This window comes from Maylandia zebra, linkage group LG3, assembly GCF_041146795.1.
Source record: "Maylandia zebra isolate NMK-2024a linkage group LG3, Mzebra_GT3a, whole genome shotgun sequence".
Classification (NCBI taxonomy): Eukaryota; Metazoa; Chordata; class Actinopteri; order Cichliformes; family Cichlidae; genus Maylandia; species Maylandia zebra.
The window spans coordinates 11262198-11286106 of NC_135169.1; the positions used below are offsets into that span (position 1 = coordinate 11262198).

The following is a 23909-nucleotide window of genomic DNA, read 5'->3' on the forward strand; positions in this document are numbered from 1 at the left end:
AGAGAGCACTCAGAATCTTCTGTTCTCATTTATCTCCCACAGTCAGAGCATCATTCATCTTTAATATTTATCTGTACCAAACAGTTTGAATTGGCCATTGGTGTTGGCCAGAGGGGCCGATGGCGCGATATGGCAGCCTGGCTTCTGTCAGTCTGCCCCAGGACAGCTGTGGCTACAACCGTAGCTGCCTCCACCAGTGTGTGAATGTGAGAGTGAATGAATAGTGGTATTGTAAAGGGTCTTTGGGTGCCTTGAAAAGCGCTATATCAATCCAATCCATTATTATTATTATTATTGACATCAGCACTGCTGTAATAATAACCACAACCTGTAATATTAAAAACTGTCATCTTCTCTCTTCTTCCTCCTGTTTAATAATGAATAAAACAATCCAGCATCTTTGTAGCACTTTTGATGACTGCATCGCACTGTTATATTAACACTTCCTGTTTGTCTTTAAAAGTAAAAGGATAGAAACACTTTTATTGTGAAAGATTTCCATGCAGCTGGCTGATGCTCCTCTGTGTGACAGCACAGGCCTCATGGATGTGATGGAAGTGTCTCAAAGATGAAAACAGGTTTTTTTTAATTAATGTGAAGTGTGATGTCATCATGTAGAGATATATTTTTACATTTCAGTGTTCGGAGCAGCTGAATCCCGTTTTCCTGTGATTAAATTAAATAATAATTAGAATTTGCCATTTAAATACTAAAGCAGACAAATTCAAACATAAAATCGTTAACAGTCAGACTGCAGCAGATGGACATCAGCTCATATAAAATGATTATTGTGCTGTGTTACTGTAGCATCTTTGCCTTACAAAAGTGACTCCTTCAGGTCGCTATTGGTGGGATTTATTGGTATATAAAGAAAACTGAATTGAATCATGATGAGATTTTAACAGCATTCAGGATCAATTTAAACGTTATATATTAAAATATGTTACAACAGAAGTGTTAAACATGTTTGATTCATTTCTATAAACTGTTAATTGATTTTTCTCTCACCTGTTTGGATCAGCATACACATAATCAGAAATGTAGTTTTATATCTTTGTGTGGCATTAAGATAAATTCAGATATCTTTCATTTTAAACACACACACAGATTCCTTCATTAAACTGTATGTTTGACCAATGACGTCACGTGACAACAAACAGGAAACAGAACCTAAATAATAACACCAGTGAGACACACCTGACTCAGCTCTGCACTGACTCAAACCACAGAGAGTGAGCATTTGTAACAACACACAAAGAACAGACTCACAGATTTGTGTTTATTACCCACGTTTTTATTGATACATAACGATCTGAAACACAGTTTGATAAACATTGAGTCATTATAGAAGTTTATGAACACACTGAGATCACCCGAGCTCAGATGAAACTGATTTCAGCAACAATGATTTGACTTTTATCTTCTTTGTTTTTGTGGCAGGAACAGAGTCCAGGTAACATCTGCTGGATCGAACATGTGGAGCTGTGGGTGGAGAGCGGCTGAAAGTAGCTTTGCTTTGAATTCCAGAGTTAAACTTTATTGACACACATGATGACAGACAGAACAGCTCATACAGGTGATTAACTTCAGGCAGGTAAACAGGAAGCAGACAGGAATCTGATGTTCATTACAGGTGAACTCTGCACACTTACATACAGGACAGTCACACTGATTATGACCTCATCATATAACACTGATGACATCATCACTGTGAGCCAATCAGCTGCACTCGTTTCCTTTGACGAGGAAGAAGGTTCCAGCAGCCACACCGACCAGACCGAGAGTCAGACCCACTCCACAGAACACAGAGGGTCCAACACCTGGATCAGAGTGAGCGGACGCCTCCACCTCTGGAGACACAAACACAGAGAACATGAACCTCCACATCTGGACACAAACAGGAAACACAGGATGATGTGCCAACATCTGTCTCAAACTGTCAGCTCAGATCAGAGCCAGCTGTTGAGCTGTTGTAATAAACACTGGGCTCAGTCTTCACCTCTGGAGACAGAAACACACAGAGACATTTAAATAAAGTTTTCTCACCATAGATCTTGGTCAGCGGTTCAGTCAGGGACAGATGTTCCACTGCACATCTGTAGATGTCTCCCAGCTGTGGGGTGAAGTCCAATCTGGACGTCTGTCTGAAGGAACCGTCTTTGTTGGGATAGGGAGTGTTGATGCTGGATCCTGTGACCTTCTGCTCGTTCTTGGTCCAGGAGACGTTGACAGGAGCAGGATAGAAACCAGTCACGTGACAGATCAGAGTGTTATTCTCTCCAAACTCCACCTCATCTCTGGTGTAGATCATCACTGAGGGAGCAACTGTGCACAAACACATCAGGTGATCATGATGATAATAAACATCAATAAAACGTTCAGGTGTTCAGTCAGATGATGTCATCACTGTCTGTGTGAGAGAAGCTAGAGTGAGGTCAGAATCATGAAGTTAAACTACAGACAGACTCAGTTCAGCTTCAGAGGAACTAAGAGGAGGAAAAATAAAATAAACTGTGATCTGCAGTAAATGCAGAATACTGCATTCAGAAATACTGAAACATGAACACAAATATAAACACGTCAGTGTTTCTGTACACATGATCAGTCTGAATGTGCTTAAGGTGGAATTATTTCTTATATTTAATCAGGCTGAAGCTGGCTGTGTTTGATTGGACAGAATACATCGATGCTGATGATGTCATCAGTGTGTTACTCTACAGAGCGTGCAGGTAAACACAGGTGAGGTGAGACAGGTGTTACATGTTGTATTTACTGTGTTTGGGAGGGAAGTCCTTCATCCCCACACGAACAATCTTCAGGTTCTGTTGGCAGGACTGTAGATTAGCCACAGCTTGTTCATAAGCTCCTGGGTAAGTCCCATGATCCATAAAAGGAGGCTGAGGGTAGATCATCTCCTTTTTGTTGAAGTCTGCGTAGGCTTTCTCTTCACCATCCAGTCCATACATGTACTCTCCATCAGAGTCTGAACAGCCATTGATACTAATGTCCTCATGAAGAACTGAAACACATCAAACACTGATCAGTGACCTGATCAATAACCTGATCAATAAGCTGCTGTTTACAGAGACAAACTCACCGTCAGCAGAGACACAGAGGACACAGGAGAGGAAGAGGAGCAGCTCCTTCATCTTCATCAGCAGCTCTCTGACAGTTAAACTCTGAGTGTGTGTGAGTGTGTGTGGACCTCACAGAGTGTGTGTGAGAGTCTGTGAGTGAACTGAAAGTGCAGCTGAGCTCTAACACACAGCAGCCAATCACAGAGCTCACAGTTCATGATGTCATCAGTGTCCAGGCAGACAGCAGCTGGAGGTGAACATGATCTGACACACACAGCACGATCAATAATCAATATTTATAGACTCTTCAAAATAAAGTTCAGCCAGATCAGCTTCCACACTGAGGATTTTCAAAATAAAACCAACTTTATTTTAATAAAATGATTCAGTTTGTTTACAAACACTGTGAAATATGACTTTATGTGTTATTTAAATAGTTTCCAGTTGAAATCACCTGAGTTCATGTGTGTTACTGTGACAGTGAGAGTCACAGCTGTGTTTGTCAGCAGGAAACTTTTACAGACACAAAAACTTTACGCCCCCATCATATGTTGTAGATGCATCCAGCAGGTCCATCAGAGTCTTTACTGGGCCGATTCTGGCCCCGGGCCTTATGTTTGACACCTCTACAATAACCTGATCAGCTTTCAGAGAGTGATTATTGATCATAACCTGCTGTCAGAGGAGCAGCTGAGTTAGAGCTGAGGAGGAGTTTAAAGTGTTTCCTGTTTCCTCTGCTGATAATCAGCTCTTTGCTGTCACACAGCTCACCTGTGCAGGTGAGTCAGTCCATCTCAGATCATTGGCTGTGTCCCAATTTAGCGTCCGCACGCTTCGAGTACGCATTTTGGGACGAAGGCTGTCCCAATCTGAAGTGTTCTCCAGCAGCAGCTGACAGATGGAGAGAATAGACAGACTGTTCCCTGTTTGTGAAGGACTGCTAGGAAAGTTTAACATAACTGTCTGTGCTGAATCAGTCTTATTAAGTAATGTTCAAATAATGTTATCATCCCAGTGTTTCAGTGTGGGAGAAAGTACTCAGAGTACTCAGGGCCTTCAAGTTACACACTATGAAAGGCAGCAACAAGTGTAATATTCAGAAACCTAAAGTCTGTATCAGCAGCAGAATGGAGCTAAAATAAATGTTGGTTTCAGTTCTATGAAGCTTTGAGTATTTTGGATCAGTAGCTGCTGTGTTTGTTGCATCATATTGCTGTAACTGTTTATATGCTTTATATATTCTGAGCTAAGTTGATCTATAGTGTTACATCATATTCTATAAGGATGTTATGTGTTTGTAGACTTTCTGCCCAGTTTGACCCATTTAGCAGACGTCAGCCTGTTTAAGGCTCTGATGTCTATTCTGTGTGACTTACAGCAGTTATGACATGGTCTGATTTTCTCACCCAATAAAGGAATATTTCATATATCAGTCGACTCTTCATTCTATCAGACACAGTTATCACAGCTCCTACATTTGCTTTTTACACATATATGTAAGCACTGAGCCAAATTTAGTAATGTCAGCATATTAAACGAACAATGTTTGTCTCTTATACATAACACATCTGTATACACACTGTCACAGATACTTGTCTTTGAGTGAAGATTTAAGGTGACAGGAAATATAAATAACTGCAACTTGAATCTTTACTGAAGCTCAGAGGCACAGAGTTCACTCACTGCTGTAATATATCCTAATACTCTGACAATAACTATAATATTGGCCATATTATATTTACATTATGGATTAAAGGGCTTTGGAGTTGACGTCACGCCGCAGTGCATTGTGGGATCCCGGCGACACGTTAGAAGGCCACGAATCAAAACAAACACACTGGCTGTGTCCCAATTCAGGGTCTGCATGCTTGAAGTACGCGCACTACGCGTACTACGTACGGTGCGTACTATAAGTACGAGAAGTGCGGAAGTGAGAGGCTTGTGAAATGGGACGGTATACGCTTCGTCGCGCTGTTCAGGTTGCCTAGCAACCATGATACTAACCGCGAGACACGTTACAGCTTTGTGTGACAGAAATGAAGGAGAAAAATGTTTTGTTGGTCATTCATTTTTGTCATGACATCACTTTGATTAGTTGAGTATCTGAGGCTGAGACCACAGGACTGTAAACATGATTGTTGGGCTTCATGTCTGTGCTGAACAGTCATTTAAGATTAGCTAGTAAATAACAATTAATGTTGTTCATGAGACTAAAGTCATCTCACTGTGGTGATGTAAATATTCAGTACTTTTGACAGTTCACTCTTCGGCCGCTCCATCTTATTAGGGAAAGTCCACATACATAAATGTAAATTTCAAAACTCAACCCCATCATTTAATTTGTTTTTGATTGAAATTGAATATTACTTAAACTCTCTTAAATTAACTTCCAATAAAAAAGGTTTATCACTGATTGAAGTTCATTCAGAAATGTTTAAGGAATGAGCTGTCACAACTTTCAAGTACAAAGTTGTTATGAAGTCTTTCACATCCCCCCTTTTTTCTTTATTATCCTTTATTTATTCATCCTTCTTATTTCATTGTGCTGTATATTGTTACTCTTATTTGTCTTGTATGTCTACTGTACAAACTGAACTGGAATGACTGTTCGCTTTATGATTTCAATAAAGTTTGGGAAAAAAAGAAAAACCCTCTTCGGCCGCTCCCTTCTGCTGTATTTTGTGGCAAAATTATCCACACCCACCGCCGCGCTATGAATTGTGGGATATATGGGACCACGAAGCGTGCACCGGACCACGCTTGATATTTGGGGAAATCGACGGCGCATTTGGAGCACACTTCGAATTGGGACTATTTGATTGTAAATAAGGTGAAAGAAGTCTCATTTAAAACTCTACATAAATGTTATCCAGCCAGTCACTACATGGTCAAATTTAAAAGGGACATAAATACTAATTGTACTTTCTGTGGGGATCATCCAGAAACTGTGACACATCTTTTTTGGTTCTGTTCTTTTACACAGAGATTCTGGAAGAATTTAGCAGGTTTGTTATTGTCCATATTTTAAGGGAGTTTTCTTTACGATGGAAAATGTTTTATTCTGTTTCTTTAAGTTCCCCAAGAAGTCTGAGAAATGTTTTTTATGATAAATTTGTTAATACTTTTAGCTACATTTTTTATCCATAAATGTAAGTTTACTAACAAAACACCATATTTCTGTCATTATTTTAAGGATGTGCAAATGTCCATACAATCAATATCAGACTGCACCAACAAAAAGGCTCAAAACAATATGTGTGTGAATTTTTGCATGTATTCTTATAATTGTTACCTTTGTCTTTTACCCCTGGCTTTGTGTGTTCATGTTCTGTTGTTTTGTATACTTCATCTGTTCTTATGTTGTATACTCATTGTTTGTTAAATAAAGTTAAAAAACAACAACTTTGAATTGGGACAGCCGTCGTCGCGTGGCGGTGACGTAACCGCACTTAAAATGCGTACTTCTAGCGTGCAGTCTCTTAATTGGGACACAGCCACTGTGTTGCGCAGAGGTTGCACATAACACTGACTTCTCCTCAGCAGCTGCCCCAAAATTTGCTCTAGATGAAAACATAACAGTGACCATTGTCTGCCCCTCACCCTCAGTAAGTCCTGCTACTGTCCTGGGGGTTGATTGTCCTCCTGCCTGCACCTCAGTTCTTTGTTCCCATCTCAGGCCTTTTTTCTATTTTGTATTCTTACACCCATTAACCGCAATATTAGAATGTTGCAAGCAAACTGTATTCTCTTTAACTCTGATCTGTATCAAGGAATCTATTCTCAACAAAGTATATAAACAAAAATAAACAGCAATGTGAATTTCTTTGGAACTTACCGGAATGAAAATGTGGGGAGCACACCAACAAACATGATGGCAGAGAGCTGGCTATCAGCTCGACTCACCGCTGCTATCCAGGCCTGCCGTCCTCGTTTGGTAACGTACATGAGCTCTAGTGATGTGTCCTGTGTGTCAAAGCTCCTTCGCGTTGCTCTCAGGAGGGGAGACGATAAAAAACGAGCCCATTTTCCAGCTTATTCCTTCCCGATCGCGCGATCTAACATTGCAACCGACAACACAGCAAGTACGAGCCATAGCTGATGTTTCTGTGTGCTTTCCTCCTGTAGCCTTTGTTTGGCCTACGAATCAGAATCAGAATCAGAATGGGGTTTATTGCCAGATGTTGAGGTTTACAACATTAGGAAATTGCTGCGGTGCTTCAGTGCAAACATAGTGTCATAAATAGCACTTAAATAGACATGAAAAAAATAAATAAATAAATAAATAAATAAAAGTAAGAATAAGAATTAAAAGTGCTATGTAGAAAGATATGTGCATGAGATATACATGAGATATATACATGAGAATAAGAATTAAAAGTGCTACGTAGATAGATATATACATGATATATACATGAGTGCAGGTGGTGATCAGTGCCAAACATGGAATGATGCAGTGACACAGCGTAGGGTCATGTGTTAGTGGTGGGAACAGTCATACGGTTATTGTTCATGTGTCCAACAGCAGAGGGGAAGAAACTGTTCTTATGGCGAGAGGTTCTGGTGCGAATGGACCGGAGCCTCCTGCCTGAGGGGAGCAGGTCAAACAGACTGTGTCCAGGGTGAGAAGGGTCAGCTGAGATCCGAGCTGCACGCCCCAGTGTCCTGGAGGTGTACAGGTCCTGCAGAGATGGGAGTCTGCAGCCAATCACCTTCTCAGCAGAGCGCACAACACGCTGCAGTCTCTGTTTGTCCTTGATAGTGGCTCCAGCGTACCACACGGTGATGGAGGAGGTGAGGATGGACTCGATGATTGCAGTGTAGAATTGCATCATCGTCCGTGTTGGCAGGTTGAATTTCTTCAGCTGCCTCAGGAAGTACATCCTCTGCTGGGCTTTCTTGATGAAGGAGGTGATGGTGGGCTCCCACTTCAGGTCCTGGGTGATGGTGGTACCCAGGAAGCGGAATGAGTCCACAGAGGTGATGGGGGTGTCAGTCAGGATGATGGGGGGGAGTGGGGCTGTGTGCTTCCTGAAGTCCACAATAATCTCCACTGTCTTCTGGGCATTCAGCACCAGGTTGTTGTGGCTGCACCAGGACACCAGATGTTCAACCTCCCTCCTGTAGGCAGACTCATCCCTGTCCGAGATGAGCCCAATAACGGTGGTGTCATCTGCAAACTTGATTAGCTTGACAGACTGGTGGGTGGAGGTGCAGCAGTTGGTGTACAGGGAGAAGAGCAGAGGAGAAAGAACACAGCCCTGAGGGGAGCCGGTGCTGATGGTCCGGGAGTCCGAGACATTCTTTCCCAGCCTCACGTGCTGCTTCCTGTCCGTCAGGAAGTCAGTGATCCACCGGCAGATGGGATCAGGCACATTCATCTGGGAAAGCTTGCCTTGGAGATGGTCTGGAAGGATGGTGTTGAAGGCAGAGCTGAAGTCCACAAACAGGATCCTGGCGTAGGTTCCTGGGGAGTCCAGATGCTGCAGGATGAAGTGTAGGGCCATGTTGATGGCGTCATCTACAGACCTGTTGGCTCTATATGCAAACTGCAGGGGGTCCAGGAGGGGGGCCGTGAGGGTCTTGAGATGGGAGAGAACCAGGCGCTCAAATTACTTCACTAAGATGGCGGCTCGACCCAAACTCGTGACCACGCCCCCTCCCCTGACGTCACGTCACGAAAGAGGTTGGCAGACCACGTGACTTTCATGCATTGCTTTGTGGGTACCCATGGCAACAAAATCAAAACACTGCATCAAGCGCTAGTGTTTCCAGCACCGGTAATCATTCATTCTGCGGTTTTAATCCCTACTTGCATTTTATTTGCCCCAAAAACAAAACAAACAAAAACAAAACGACGGACACCACGTCAGGTCCCCAAAAATGAAGCCAAAACGTCTCTATCGCCCCCTGGTGTCTGGCTGCAGTATAGGTCATAAACCCCGCCTCCTCCATGTTAGCGGATGGGACTGGGGTCAGACTAAAATAAATTAATTCTCCTAAAATCAACTTTTTCCAAAGATTCTTTCTTTTGTTATCAACAGTTCTCATCACGCTGATTTATGTCCGAGGGGTCTCCTCTCCCATAAGTCTGATTCTAATTCCTACCGCGGTGATGTTAAATTGGGGTGAAACGTCATCATAACAGCTTTGACTGGCAGCTGCAGTCACGGAGAAACTTGCGTATCTCTGTTCGGGAATAGCAGATAGAGCGTAGGCTCTGAGAGGAGGGCCAGCGTTTACGCTACGAAGACACGACCGACTGTTTTAACCTGACAGCCTGAGGTGTTCTTCAGTAAACTGGACTACCCGACAGAAGGACCCGAGGCCCCGCTGCACTGTTTCGGTAAGTTAAACGTGTTTGTAAGCTACTCCGTATCTACCGTCCTTAGCTCGGTCCTGAGACCTAGCTAGCTAAGATGAGCACTCGGCTGTCAGGGTTCGTTTAGCTGTGCAGGTGAATGAATTTACTAAAGAAATCAAGAGAAACGCTTCGGCTGCTCACTGATTACTGTTACTGTACTTTTATTACAAGTATTATACTGTAAGAGCAACAGGCTGCATCCTGCTGCAGCTCCTGTGCAGAGCTGAATATTAAATATGTGCAAACAACAGCATGTTTTCAGTCTCCACATCTGTAAAGATAATAACTTAAAAAAAAAAAAAGCTTGTACCTTGTAGCTCTTCATTAATCAGGAACTATGGATTAAAGTACTGTAGTGTACTGTAATGCTGAAAAATGTAAGAGAAGAGCTTCAGATCCTGAGTGTGTGAGGACAGAAGAATCAGCTTTATTTCAATTTTGAGGGATAAAATTTATATGTGAGTTTGATGGTTCTGTTCTCTTTGATTACAGGAGCTGCCCTCAGATTCAGACCTCAGCACCACCCAGTGACAGCAGACAGATCATCCAACATGTTCACATGTTAACTGCAACATGAACTGATGAAAACAGTACAAAGGTTAAAGTACCACACGTGCTGTAGTGAAAGCTGCAGCTTTATTGATAAAGTTAAAGACAAAAAAACAAAAGGATTACTCACCCCTGTAACTGTGTCACTATATATCAGCATTAACAGGATTATCAGTTTGGTGTTTCACAAAGCTGCTGATCTCAGACCTGCACAGCTTCTGTTTTAAACACTTGATGTACTCAGCTGCATGAAGAGCACGTTTGAGTTTCTCTAACACAATTAAATAAAACCTGATGAAGGTCAAAGGTCGTCACTTGTATGTTGAACTACAAACTTGTCATCTGGAATTCTTTCACAGTTTTTTGCAGATAGTGTGTTATTTACCATAAAGTGATGCAGAGTTATTCATACCAGAGTAACCAGAGAGGATCACATATTTTTAAATATATAACTTTCTACAGGACTGAATATAATATCTTTATGTAAAAGTCCGGAGCCTCTGGGGAGTATCCGAGTATTTATAACATTACACAAAGCAAAGGTCTCATCACAGTGTTGATGAAATGCTGGGTTTATCCATCTCCTGGGGCGGGCTTACGGAGGAGTGATGAAGATTTCCCTGTGAGGGAGCTGCTGGTGAAGATCATGAGTCCTGCTTGATCAATGTGATGAGCTTCAGTCTTCCTGGTGTTTCTTAAATGAAGCCTCTTTCAGTGGGTCAACAGAACATCTGGCACAGGACAGCTGTGATGAAACAAAGGGAAGAAGTTTCTCCAAACCTCTGGAGCCAGAAACCCAGCTTGGTCCTGATGGTCTCCCTCACTAGTTTCTCTCCAGGGTGAATGTAGCTGTTGATATAATATGGACTCTATTATTAAATGAAAAGAACAAATTAGACTACACTACTGAAACCTTCTGCTGCTGCTTTTAAAGTCTCCATGTTACCAGGCTGTAGAGATTTAAACAGTTTTAGATCCATGACACTCACAGTCTTATGTTAAAATCTCAAAGGACAGCGTTATATTGTTGATATTAACAGTAACTCTGGGCCTCTGTGGAGTGTGCAGCTGATCTCATCGCTGTCTAAAAACGGATAAAAAACCATAAGAAGTGCTGAATCCCTCAATAACAAACTATTAGAGTAGCAGGTGTAGCATCGCTAACTAGCTAGCAACAAGCCCCCAACACAGTGCGTATGCTAGCGGCTAATCTAGCAAACGAATTAACAACAGAGCGATTTTAGATGTTGTAGAACTATAAGATGATAAGCTGTGTGTCTTTTTTTATAACAGTGACATGGTTGAATTTACCTTAATTTAACGAGTCGTCAGTCGCAGTAAACCAGCAAAAAAAAAACTCGAGTCGCCAGGCTGCGTAAAAAGTGTAGGGGGCGTGTTTGCGGTCATGTCCAGCTAGGGTTGCCAACTCCCTGAACAATAAATAAGGGACACCTCGTGGCCAGGGCCGGGCAACCCAGTTGTCTTCACCCTTCCCAGTGTGGTGAATTTTCTAGCTCTTTTTTTGTGTGTGAAATTATTTTTTAACCATTTGACTTGAACTTGATTTAAGCAGATGCATATTCTTTGTGATATGACCATATGGGAAACAAATGATCATTTAGCCATTTATTTTTAGCTCAAAATGACAACATTAACACAGTAAAACAGGTCTCTTTCTTAAACAGAAGCCTGTCATGCTTAACTTTTGAGAATATAAGTAAATCTTTCTTTAAAAGAACTCTGTCCTACTTAACTTAAAATTATATAAATTAATAGAAAGCAATAGAACAAAAATATTCTTGTAACAGTGCACATTTAGTGCATTTAGTACAATTGGCTTCAGTTGAGGTATTATTTCAGCTTTTCTAATGCTAATCAGCTGCTCCTGTTTGTAAACCCGCTTGTTCCCATGATTACGCATCTTAACTCATCATCATTATTCATCTATGTATTACTTTTATGTATTAGTGATCTATTTGTTGTAATCATCTATCCTTGCAGTTGTTTATTACACAAAATAAATGATATTATCACACTTCTGGCCACATAGCGCTGATATTCACTGCACATGCCCATATTAACTTTAACCAGAGGGTTTAAACAACAAACCAGTGTTTACATACCATATCTGCTTCTGCCGTGGCCTGGTGGACAAGAAATTGGTTAAGGGTTCCCCGAGCTTTCACGCCCCTCATGTTCTTCATGTGCCCACCACTAGAAGCATGCCTATGGAAAAAGTGCGCCGGCACACAGTGCAGTGCGCTTTATAGGTGTTACCGTGCACTTTTCCAGCCAGGTGTTTTCCTTTTCCCAGTCCTCCCTGTACTTTTGCAGCCTTTTTTTTCTTTCTCTGAGCGAACAAACATTGCTGCTCTAATGCTGGGCTCACACTGTGCAATTTATTCAGTCACGTTATTCAGCTCCTACTCAAACTGCACGATTGACTCGCAGGGGTTAGAAGTTGGTATGTCACGATGCAGGTCTCACACTATACGGCCCGATGCTCTGATGCGACCTGAGTGCTCACACTGTGCCTCCATAACATGAAGGTTATAACAGAAAATTTGTCCCTCGCTCTCCCTCTCTGTCTTTCACTCACACAGACACACCACCACCATCAACTTTGCTAAATTGCTAATGAAAAACATTGATCAGGCAGCTGTGATTGAGCAGCAGTGTAGATCCAACTATTTTCACGGTTGTTGTGGTCGTGATAATTTTGTGATGCCACATCGAAAAGGCTCGGATGAGCTTTCCAAAGTTCTACAAATTGTGCCTCCATCGCTTGTGTCCACATCACTCGCTACACTGCTGTGCTACTCCGTCTTTTTCACCGACGTTTACGTGTTTGCGCGTGAGCAGTGTGAGCGGCTGCGGTGACACCCTCACGAGCGATTGATGATCGGGAGCTGGTCGTGAGGTGTTAATCGCTTCTCGTTACCCCACGTATACTACACGACGCACGATGAAGGCCAAAATCGGGCCGATCACCAAAACGGTCGCACGACTCAAAAATCGGCTCAAAATGGGCCAAAAATTGCACAGTGTCTGCCCAGCTTTAGGTTTACTGTCGTCCGAGACTTGCACCGCCGTGTCGGCGTTTGTTTCCCTGTTGGCCATGCTTCTTGTTGTGGTCATCTGTTGTCTTCCAGTATTTTCTCTGTAAGCGACCTTTCCTCGACCAATGAGATGAGCGGTAATCTGAATTGTCATACTCGTCATAAGTGTGCTGTCAGCTCATTGGTCACAAAGCAGGAGAGGGGCTGGGAATTATGTTTTCCAACAAAGCGTTAATTCCATTAAACGTTATAGACTACTTTTGATTCTCACTGTATTACGGGACAAAGTGCGTCCCTTATTAGCTCAATACGGGACGTGTGCTTTTGTTTCTAAATACGGGACGATTCCGTTTTTTAAGGGACGGTTGGCAACCCTACGTCCAGCGGGTGTGTGGGCGGGAGCGTTACACAGTCGCTCCACCTCAAGTCACTACTGCGCAGACTCTGGCTCCAAATTTGCAAGATGGCAGCCTCCACAAGCGGGATATTTTGGCTTCATTTTTGCACAATGGGAGGAGGCGGGGTCGCGTCGTCCATCTTTTCTACAGTCAATGGTCTGTACAAAGACAGACGTGGCGAAAAGGCAAAAAAAAGGAGGAGGAAAAAATCAAAAGAGTGAAAGGGTCAGACCCACACGAGCACACAGAGTGGAGTAAGCACGTTAGCATGCTGCCCAACTTTCATCACACACATATTTAATTCAATTCAATTCAATTTTATTTATATAGCGCCAAATCACAACAAAAGTCGCCTCAAGGCGCTTCATAGATACAGAGAAAAACCCAACAATCATATGACCCCCTATGAGCAGCACTTTGGTGACAGTGGGAAGGAAAAACTCCCTTTTAACAGGAAGAAACCTCCGGCAGAACCAGGCTCAGGGAGGGGCGGGGCCATCTGCTGTGATTGGTTGGGGTGAGAGAAGGAAGACAGGATGAAGACATGCTGTGGAAGAGAGACAGAGGTTAATAACAGGTATGATTTAATGCAGAGAGGTCTGTTAATACATAGTGAGTGAGAAAGGTGACTGGAAAGGAAAAACTCAATGCATCATGGGAATCCCCCGGCAGCCTACGTCTATTGCAGCATAACTAAGGGAGGATTCAGGGTCACCTGGTCCAGCCCTAACTATATGCTTTAGCAAAAAGGAAAGTTTGAAGCCTAATCTTGAAAGTAGAGATAGTGTCTGTCTCCTGAATCCAAACTGGAAGCTGGTTCCACAGAAGAGGGGCCTGAAAACTGAAGGCTCTGCCTCCCATTCTACTTTTAAATACTCTAGGAACAACAAGTAGGCCTGCAGAGCGAGAGCGGAGCGCTCTAATAGGGTGATATGGTACTACAAGGTCATTAAGATAAGATGGGGCCTGATTATTTAAGACCTTGTATGTGAGGAGCAGGATTTTGAATCCTGGATTTAACAGGAAGCCAAAACAGGAGAAATATGCTCTCTCTTTCTAGTCCCTGTCAGGACTCTTGCTGCAGCATTTTGGATCAGCTGAAGGCTTTTCAGCGAGTTTTTTGGACATCCTGATAATAATGAATTACAGTCGTCCAGCCTGGAAGTAATAAATGCATGAACTAGTTTTTCAGCGTCACTCTGAGACAGGATATTTCTAATTTTAGAGATGTTGCACAAATGGAAGAAAGCAGTCTTACATATTTGTTTAATATGTGCGTTGAAGGACATGTCCTGGTCAAAAATGACTCCAAGGTTCCTCACAGTGTTACTGGAGGCCAAGGTAATGCCATCCAGAGTAAGAATCTGGTTAGATACCATATTTCTAAGGTTTTCAGGGCCGAGTACAATAACCTCAGTTTGATCTGAATTAAGAAGCAGAAAGTTAGCGGCCATCCAGGTCTTTATGTCTTTAAGACATTCCTGCAGTTTAACTCATTGGTGTGTGTTATCTGGCTTCATGGACAGATAGAGCTGGGTGTCATCAGCATAGCAGTGTAAATGTATGCTATGTCTTCTAATGATGCTGCCTAAGGGAAGCATGTATAATGTAAACAGAATTGGTCCTAGCTCTGAACCCTGTGGAACTCCATAATTAACCTCTTTATTATTTATTATTATATGGTCCTAAGTGTGAGTGTGTACACTCACAACATGTTTAGTAACTTCAGATCCTGCAACAAGCCCAGGTCCAGTTTACTTTGGTGATTTGGACGATTCCATCTCACAGCTGTTGTTTTTTCCTTTATCTCCTGTACAGGCAAACGCATCTACTTGTTGTTTCAGGTTGTAGTGTTACACAACATTTTCAGATCTAATAGAAATAAAATGAGTGTTTCGTATTTCATTCAATTTGTTGTCTTTATTTATAACTGGCACTATTGTTTCATTCTATTATAGAATCTCACAAGAAAGAGGCAAAATTATAAAAGTCCATCATGCTTTATTAGCTGCTTCGGTGAAAAACAAATCAACAATGCAAAAAAAAAAACATTGCAAAACAACACACTGGAAAACAGTTATTCTTCACTTGATTGCTTCAACACAACCCTTGGGCACATATATGAGGGACTTTTCGTGGCTGTTTTGATCTCGCTCTCTCTCGTATCAAATCTCACTGTGGAAGCAGCTCTAAACTCGGTATGACCAGTGTTGGGACTAACGCGTTATTAAGTAAGGCGTTACAGTAACTATGTTATTATTGTGGTAACGAGCACGGTAACTAGTTATTATGCCAAAATCAGGGACGCGTTAATCGTTACTAGGATTTAGATCGTTATTCGTACTTCATGTGTTGCGTTCGACTTACCTCGGAAATCGGAACAAGGACCTGGGAATAATGTCACACTCGAGTAAACAGCGTTCTGGTTAGCAGATGTGTAAAATTGTTTGGTGGTGGCTGTGGCGGAGCTTCCACAGATTCAGTAACATTAGCAAATGGTGGAGCCCAGCAGGTGGATGAGGGAAAGGCAGGAGGAGCAGAGACCCGAGGCGGTGAACTGAACTTCAGGTAAGAAGTTGATGATCCAAGATGGCGCCGCGTATGGATGCCCTGGTGCTTCAGTGCGTTACTTCTGTTTTGTTTTTGTGCATTTCTTCTGTGTCTGGGCACTCCTCTGGATATTCTTACACCAGAGAAGAGCTTCTTAACTACAGGACTACAACACCTGTGGATTTATTTCCAATATTTGTCGCATCTGCGGCAGATTTACTGCAGACTCTGATCAGGAAAGTGAGACGCCGAAAGAGAGGTAAGCGAGCCGGCGCACTCGTGCGTTTGAGGAGACGTGGACTGCGAACTGCTCTTGCTGGGATCTTCCTTTCTAATGTACGCTCACTCGGGAACAAGATAGACGAGCTGTCCCTGATGAGAAGCATGAACAGAGACTTTGCCTCCTCCTGTGTCTTATGTTTTACGGAGTCGTGGCTCAGTGAGGACATCCCGGACTGCGCGCTCAAGCTGGAGGGCTTCCATCTGCTGCGCGCGGACCAGCAGGCCGCTCTCTCCGGTAAAACCAAAGGTGGAGGTGTCTGCTTCTACATCAATAGTGGCTGGTGCACAGATGTAACAGCGATTGCTCAGCACTGCTCTTCCTCTCTGGAATATCTTTTTATTCACTGCAAACCGTTTTATTCTCCGCGGGAGTTTGCTTCATTCATCCTGGCCGCTGTTTACATCCCGCCAGACGCAGATGCGCAGGCAGCTCAGTGCGCACTCGCGGAGCAGATTCTCCACACGGAGCGGACATTCCCGGACTCTCTCATCATTGCTCTTGGGGACTTTAACAAAGCCAATCTGAGCCATGAGCTTCCCAAATACAAGCAGTATATTAAATGCCCGACCAGAGAGGAGAGGACATTAGACCACTGTTACAGCACGATCAGCGGGGCCTATCGCGCGGTGCCCCGCGCTTCACTCGGACTTTCTGATCACGTCATGATCCACCTAATCCCCGCGTACAGACAGAGGCTGAAGCTCTCCAAACCTGTCGTGAGGACTAAAAAACTGTGGAGCAACGAGGCTGTGGAGGAGCTTCGCACGTGTTTGGAGTATACAGACTGGGACACATTGAAGGCTGCTTCTAACAGCTTGGACGAGTTTACGGACACTGTCACCTCCTATATCCACTTCTGTGAGGACAGCATTGTGCCATCACGCACCAGGGTGAGTTATAACAATGACAAACCCTGGTTTACTCCTAAACTCAAAAAGCTGTGGCTGGAAAAGAGAAAGGCGTTCAGAAGCGGAGACAGGGACTGCTACAGAGAGGCCAAGTACAGGTTCACTAAAGAAGTGGACATTGCTAAACATCAGCACTCTGAGAAGATGCAGCAGCAGATCTCAGAGAATGACTCGGCCTCTGTGTGGAAAGGTTTTAGGAATATCACCAACTACAAGCCTAAAACCCCCCACTCCACTGATGACTTGCTCTTAGCCAACACCCTTAACGACTTCTACTGCCGTTTTGACGAGCCATCAGGCAGCCTTCACACCTCCAACGGCCCCAACAATAGAGACACTTTGGACACTCATTCCCCCACCTCTCCCCCCTCCATAGAGCCATCACCACCTTCAAACTGTTCACCTACAACACCCCCCTCCTCACCCCACACAAAAGAGGATTTCACACCACCTCCTCCCACCACAACTCTTCATATTCATGAAGCAGGTGTGAGGAAGCAGTTTAAGAACCTGAATGCTCGGAAAGCTCCCGGCCCAGACGGCGTGTCTCCTGCCACCCTCAGACACTGTGCAAACGAGCTGGCCCCAGTGTTTTCTGGCATCTTCAACTCCTCACTGCAGGCATGTCATGTGCCTGCCTGCTTCAAGTCCTCTACCATAATCCCTGTCCCCAAGAAACCTAGGATCACTGGACTAAATGACTACAGACCCGTGGCTCTGACATCTGTGGTCATGAAGTCATTTGAGCGCCTGGTTCTCTCCCATCTCAAGACCCTCACGGCCCCCCTCCTGGACCCCCTGCAGTTTGCATATAGAGCCAACAGGTCTGTAGATGACGCCATCAACATGGCCCTACACTTCATCCTGCAGCATCTGGACTCCCCAGGAACCTACGCCAGGATCCTGTTTGTGGACTTCAGCTCTGCCTTCAACACCATCCTTCCAGACCATCTCCGAGACAAGCTTTCCCAGATGAATGTGCCTGATCCCATCTGCCGGTGGATCACTGACTTCCTGACGGACAGGAAGCAGCATGTGAGGCTGGGAAAGAATGTCTCGGACTCCCGGACCATCAGCACCGGCTCCCCTCAGGGCTGTGTTCTTTCTCCTCTGCTCTTCTCCCTGTACACCAACTGCTGCACCTCCACCCACCAGTCTGTCAAGCTAATCAAGTTTGCAGATGACACCACCGTTATTGGACTCATCTCGGACGGGGATGAGTCTGCCTACAGGAGGGAGGTTGAACGTCTGGTGTCCTGGTGCAGCCACAACAACCTGGTGCTGAATGCCCAGAAGACAGTGGAGATTATTGTGGACTTCAGGAAGCACACAGCCCCACTTCCCCCCCATCATCCTGACTGACACCCCCATCACCTCTGTGGACTCATTCCGCTTCCTGGGCACCACCATCACCCAGGACCTGAAGTGGGAGCCCACCATCACCTCCGTCATCAAGAAAGCCCAGCAGAGGATGTACTTCCTGAGGCAGCTGAAGAAATTCAACCTGCCAACACGGACGATGATGCAGTTCTACACTGCAATCATCGAGTCCATCCTCACCTCCTCCATCACCGTGTGGTACGCTGGAGCCACTATCAGGGACAAACAGAGACTGCAGCGTGTTGTGCGCTCTGCTGAGAAGGTGATTGGCTGCAGACTCCCATCTCTGCAGGACCTGTACACCTCCAGGACACTGCGGCGTGCAGCTCGGATCTCAGCTGACCCTTCTCACCCTGGACACAGTCTGTTTGACCTGCTCCCCTCAGGCAGGAGGCTCCGGTCCATTCGCACCAGAACCTCTCGCCATAAGAACAGTTTCTTCCCCTCTGCTGTTGGACACATGAACAATAACCATATGCCTGTTCCCACCACTAACACATGACCCTACGCTGTGTCACTGCATCATTTCATGTTTGGCACTGATCACCACCTGCACTCATGTATATATCTTTCTACGCAGCACTTTAATTCTTATTCTTACTTTTATTTTTTCATGTCTATTTAAGCGCAATTTTATGACACTATGTTTGCACTGAAGCACCGCAGCAATTTCCTAATGTTGTAAACCTGCTCAACATTTGGCAATAAACTGATTCTGATTCTGATTCTGATTCTGATTCTGATGAGCTGCAGTCTCTGGGTCAGATACAAACCAAGTTTAGGTGGAGTTTATTTTAGTTGTGCTGACTTTTTACAGTCAGTTACAATAACTCGTACTGTGTGAGCTAGCATGAGTTTCTATACAGCTGGGTGGTGCTATGTTACTGATAGTGAAGTTTATTTTATTCACAAGGTTAGTTAGTAAAGTCCCGTAAAAAGCTGAATCGTCTCGTATTCAGAGAAAATATTACGCACTTCGTATTGAGCTGAAAAGAAACACAGTTTGTCCCGGACTTCAGCTAGAATGAAAAAAAGACACAAAGCTGGAGTTATTCTGTGTCTTTGCTGCACAGCTGCCTCTTCTTCTCTCATCCTCTCACCCTCCCTCTCCTGTTTCTACTTCAATCATTAAACTGATCAATGATCAGCTGATCGGCTCTCTTGTTTGTTTATCGCCCACTTTGCGCCAGAAAGAGGAAACCAGCGGATAAACAACAGCAGCACGTTCAAGCTTGATCAGCTGTTGTTAGAATTTATTTAATATTACTTTCTAGTATCAGCTGATGTTTGCTGGAGCCACAGCTGTAAAGCTGCTGGTCATGATGTCAGTTTGGATATGTGGTGAGAGGGAAACATGAAGATGAAACCAGGAGATGTCCTTACTGAACCATCAGAGCTGTGATGGAGAAACAGGTTTACCTTTTAGGTGACATGGATGAGTTGAAGTTATGAACTGTTTCTGAGAGACAAATAACACCAGGATCCTTTTCTAAGCAGCTGACAGCTGGTAACTGTGCAGGGGCGGGTCTAGCAAAGTGTTGCCAGGGGGGCAGGTAGGGCATTAACAGGGAGAGGGGGGCACAAAGATATACTTTTCTTATTCTCATTTAAAATGTCTCACTTTTAAAAAATAATTATCTGAATCTTACAACAAACGATTGATAGATTGATGCATATATACCATCAGAACAGTGAACATCACGTTCACAACAGTGTTTGTTTTCATTCAAAGGCTTTATGATTTTTCCTATAATGGCGGCCGGTCTCTAGTCAAAATGCCCGGGACGATTTATTTGTCCCAGTCCAGCCCTGTTTGCAGCTCATCTGCAGTCTGGTGTTACCTACATCTTCCTATTCAGAAGGCAGAATTTCAGAGTTCTGAGTACAATCGAAAGCACCACGACTGCAGTTTTTGTGTTGGATGTAAAAGGCGCACATGACGCTGTGACGTAGGCTAGAATCATGGCAGCAGTCAATGACGGTCCAGGCGTGGGATTTCTCTCGTGGAAATATGCACATTATCTTTTCCTTTCTATTGGTAGGTGACACAGTGCACTGTGGCAAGTAGGCAAGCTAGAAGACTGGAAAAGTTATGGAAGCAACACATTAACAAGAGAATTCTGAGTAAAACCAAAGTTACTTTCCCTGGAAACTAGTTACTCTGAAAGTAACGAGTAACTTGAAGTACCTGAGTTACTTTTGAGAGAAGTAACTAGTAATGTAACTAAGTTACTGATTTAAAGTAACTTACCCAACACTCAGTCTGACCCAGGTTGATAGAGGGACCCAGTCTGGATCACATTCCTGCATTTTGTTTCTGGTTTTCCTACAAAACACAACAAACATTAGCCCACAAAGCCACAGTGAACAAAGCAGCATAGCAACGAATTAAATTCAAATCAATATAAGACTTATTTGTAACCTACATCAACAATTATGTTATGATAAATACGTAATAACTACAACAGAAGACTGACCTTTGTGGAAATGCTTGAAGCAGACTAACATGTGAGCTGGAGTGTTCTGCAACGTTATATTTGGTCTTTGAATGGCTGCAATCCAGGCCATCCGTCGCCTCTTTGTCACTTTGGAAACATGGCTCGAACAATTTCTCTTCAAAGACGTAATCCGATTAACCGATCTCTTTACCTGTTGACTTCCCGTGGCTGTCATGCGACTAATAATACAACAGCTTCTTGCTATTATTTGTGTTCTTTTTATCGCTGTGTGGCTGTTGTTGTGAAAGCCTGCGTGTGCTAGTACCGCTTGCCACCCCTACCCAAAATCCTTTGCAGTTTTACCCCTGAATGACGTCACATTTTCAATCTCTGTAGGTCGTGTCCAAATTCATGGGCTGCATCCTCCTGAGGACCCGTCCTTCAAATTCGGGGAAGAGGAGGACGCATTTGTCGGCTGCATTCGGAGGAGTCTACGAATTTGAACAGCCTTCGGTGCGTTGCTGTGACGTAATCGGTCTACAAATGCGGCCTCAGGAGGAAGCAGCCCATGAATTTGGACACGACCTTAGTACGCACCGTCCGTAGTATGCGTACTGCGCGTACTGCGCGTACTACGGACGGTGCGGTGGCTGGATTGGGACACAGCCACTGTGGTTCTGTGTAAACTATACAGACCATGTTTGCAGACATCATGTGAGAAGCAGCTCTGACAGTGTGCAGACCGTCCCTCTGTTAGAGTCCTCTGTGCTCCCACAGCAGGGTAAAGTTATCTATAACAGTCACACCACAGACTGATCACAGTCAGGTGTGTGAGACCAGCAGACTGAAACAACCCACCACACAGCTGAGACACTGCACTGAGGTGAGTGTGGTGGTTCAGAGACTCCAGGACCCCAACAGATGCAGACCATCTGGTTTAAACAGGTCAGACTGTGGATTTAGGAAATTATCAAGCTGGTTTTTTGTCTTCATCCTGTTGTTCCTGAGGATGAAGTCATCAGGTGAAGCAGGATGGAGTGAAGACCAGGCTGGGATCAGCTGTGGTGTCATGTAGATGGAGGGCGAGGTGCTGCAGGATGCTGTGGAGGAGCTGAGGCTGTGATATTCTTGAGGTGTCATCTGGAGAGGTGCAGGTTTCCTTCAGGAGTCTGATCCATTTGAATTCCCTGGAGATGGAGACCATAGGCTGTGCTCCACCAAGGAGACTTAGTTCATCCTGGAGGCTGAAATAGTGGATGAACTCCTGACAGCGAGGGGTGGAGTCAAGACCGTCTGCCAGTGCTTCATGCTGTGGTCCTGGGTTTAGATCCTGGTGGACTGAAGCTCAGTGGAGCCTTTGGTTTGGTGCTCAGTGTGCTCCATGGACCTGAAGCCTGGGCTGGTCCTGACCACGGCACAGTTAGAGTTCAGATCTTTCTAGCTTCACTGAGGAGTCCAGGAGCTGTGTCCTTCTTCAGTCTGGTGCAGGGTGGAGGGCCTTGGTTCATTCATGGATTTTTCAGCTTAGACAGACATTTGTCTGACAGGAACAAACAGTCAACCTCATCATCTGAAAACACAAAACAGCAGCAGTCAGAAACATCACATCATTTTAACACTTTAATAAGAAACAAAGACCTAAAACAAATGCTAATCAAGTTATTTAGAGTAAATACAGGAGCCACAGTCAGACCAACATGTGCTGGTTTTTGATATTTCCAGAAGCTTCCTGCTGTATCACAGTTTCTCCTGCATGCAGCAAATATGTGTGCTCACCGAGAGCTTCCAGTCTTATAAAACATTAATATGTTCAGTAAATGTGATTATTCTTCATGCACTGTTTGTGATGTGAGGAGGGTCAGTGCTGCAGCTGCAGCAGGCTGTAGTTCAGTCCAACCAGCTGAGCAGTGACACACGTTTATTTTCACTTCATATGTGGATGATGTTCTTAGTTTATCAGGGAAGTAATTCAGGTTCACTTTAACTGCTCGAAGATGAATCAAAATCTTATCAACTGTAAACACATGAATGTGAACTGTGGATTTATAAATGTGAATATTCCTCTTAAATCAAGTAGGAAAAGTCCACATACTTCACTCAGGTACACATACTTGTGTTGTGCAGCAACAAGCAGCTCTTTGAAGGACGTTCCTATCAAAGCTGAGTGAACCTGGTGCTGTATGAACATAATAGTTCAATAATATATTTGTATGAGGGAACAGGAACTGTTCATGTTTGTGTCTCATCTCCACGTCTTCATATCAATCATGTGTGATAAACACTGATACAAACTAAACAGCTGTATTTATGTGTTGTTGTTCCTCCATTTGTGTTAAAATGAGTTTAATAACTACATACATAACTTATCAAACTAAACCCACACATGTAAACGTATAAACAGTGTGGGTCAGGAACACGCTGCACCTTCATGAGGCTGAGCACACACAGGACTGACAACCTTTACAATTAATTCATCATTTATTTCAAGCATATTTAATGATTAATGAGCAAACAGCAGCAGCCAGTGAAGATGGAAATATGGATAATATGAAGCTCGATGTTTGGATCCTGCCTTCAATACAAGAAACAAACTGTAGATAAAGATGAATCATCAGAGGCTGGATGTTTCTGATCACTTTCATGGTTTTATTGTGACTAAAGAACATAAAAGGCTTTGAATCAGACAGCAAAACGGTGGATGTATGCATGATAGATGGATGTTTGGGTGGATGGAGAAGTGGAAGTGGAGCCAACTTTAGCCTCTTTCCACTGACGACTCTCTTTTCAGTTGCTTTGTTTCCAGAGGTCCTGCAGCAGCTTTATATCCTCTTCTGTTAAAGACTCTGCAGGTTCAGAGATGTCACGGTCTTTAACTGTTTGTGTCTCTATGACTAAAGTCTGAGGTT

At 43.8% G+C, this 23909-nt stretch overlaps 1 protein-coding gene across 2 annotated transcripts; it reads right to left on the minus strand.

The window, feature by feature from the left end:
• Window positions 1–1323: 1323 nt before the first annotated feature.
• On the minus strand, window positions 1324–3252 carry LOC112433277 (HLA class II histocompatibility antigen, DR alpha chain-like). 2 transcript variants are annotated; one of them, XM_023155168.3, is made up of 4 exons: window positions 3098–3252; window positions 2774–3019; window positions 2047–2325; window positions 1324–1850 (listed from the first exon to the last, which is right to left on the minus strand). In XM_023155168.3, the coding sequence occupies exons 1-4, from the start codon at window positions 3153–3155 to the stop codon at window positions 1720–1722; spliced, it is 714 nt and encodes a 237-aa protein (XP_023010936.3). In that variant the 5' UTR covers window positions 3156–3252; the 3' UTR covers window positions 1324–1719. The 2 variants fall into 2 exon arrangements, with proteins under 2 accessions (XP_023010936.3, XP_076735630.1); XM_076879515.1 differs by having other exon boundaries at window positions 2774–2983; window positions 3098–3240.
• Window positions 3253–23909: the final 20657 nt, after the last annotated feature.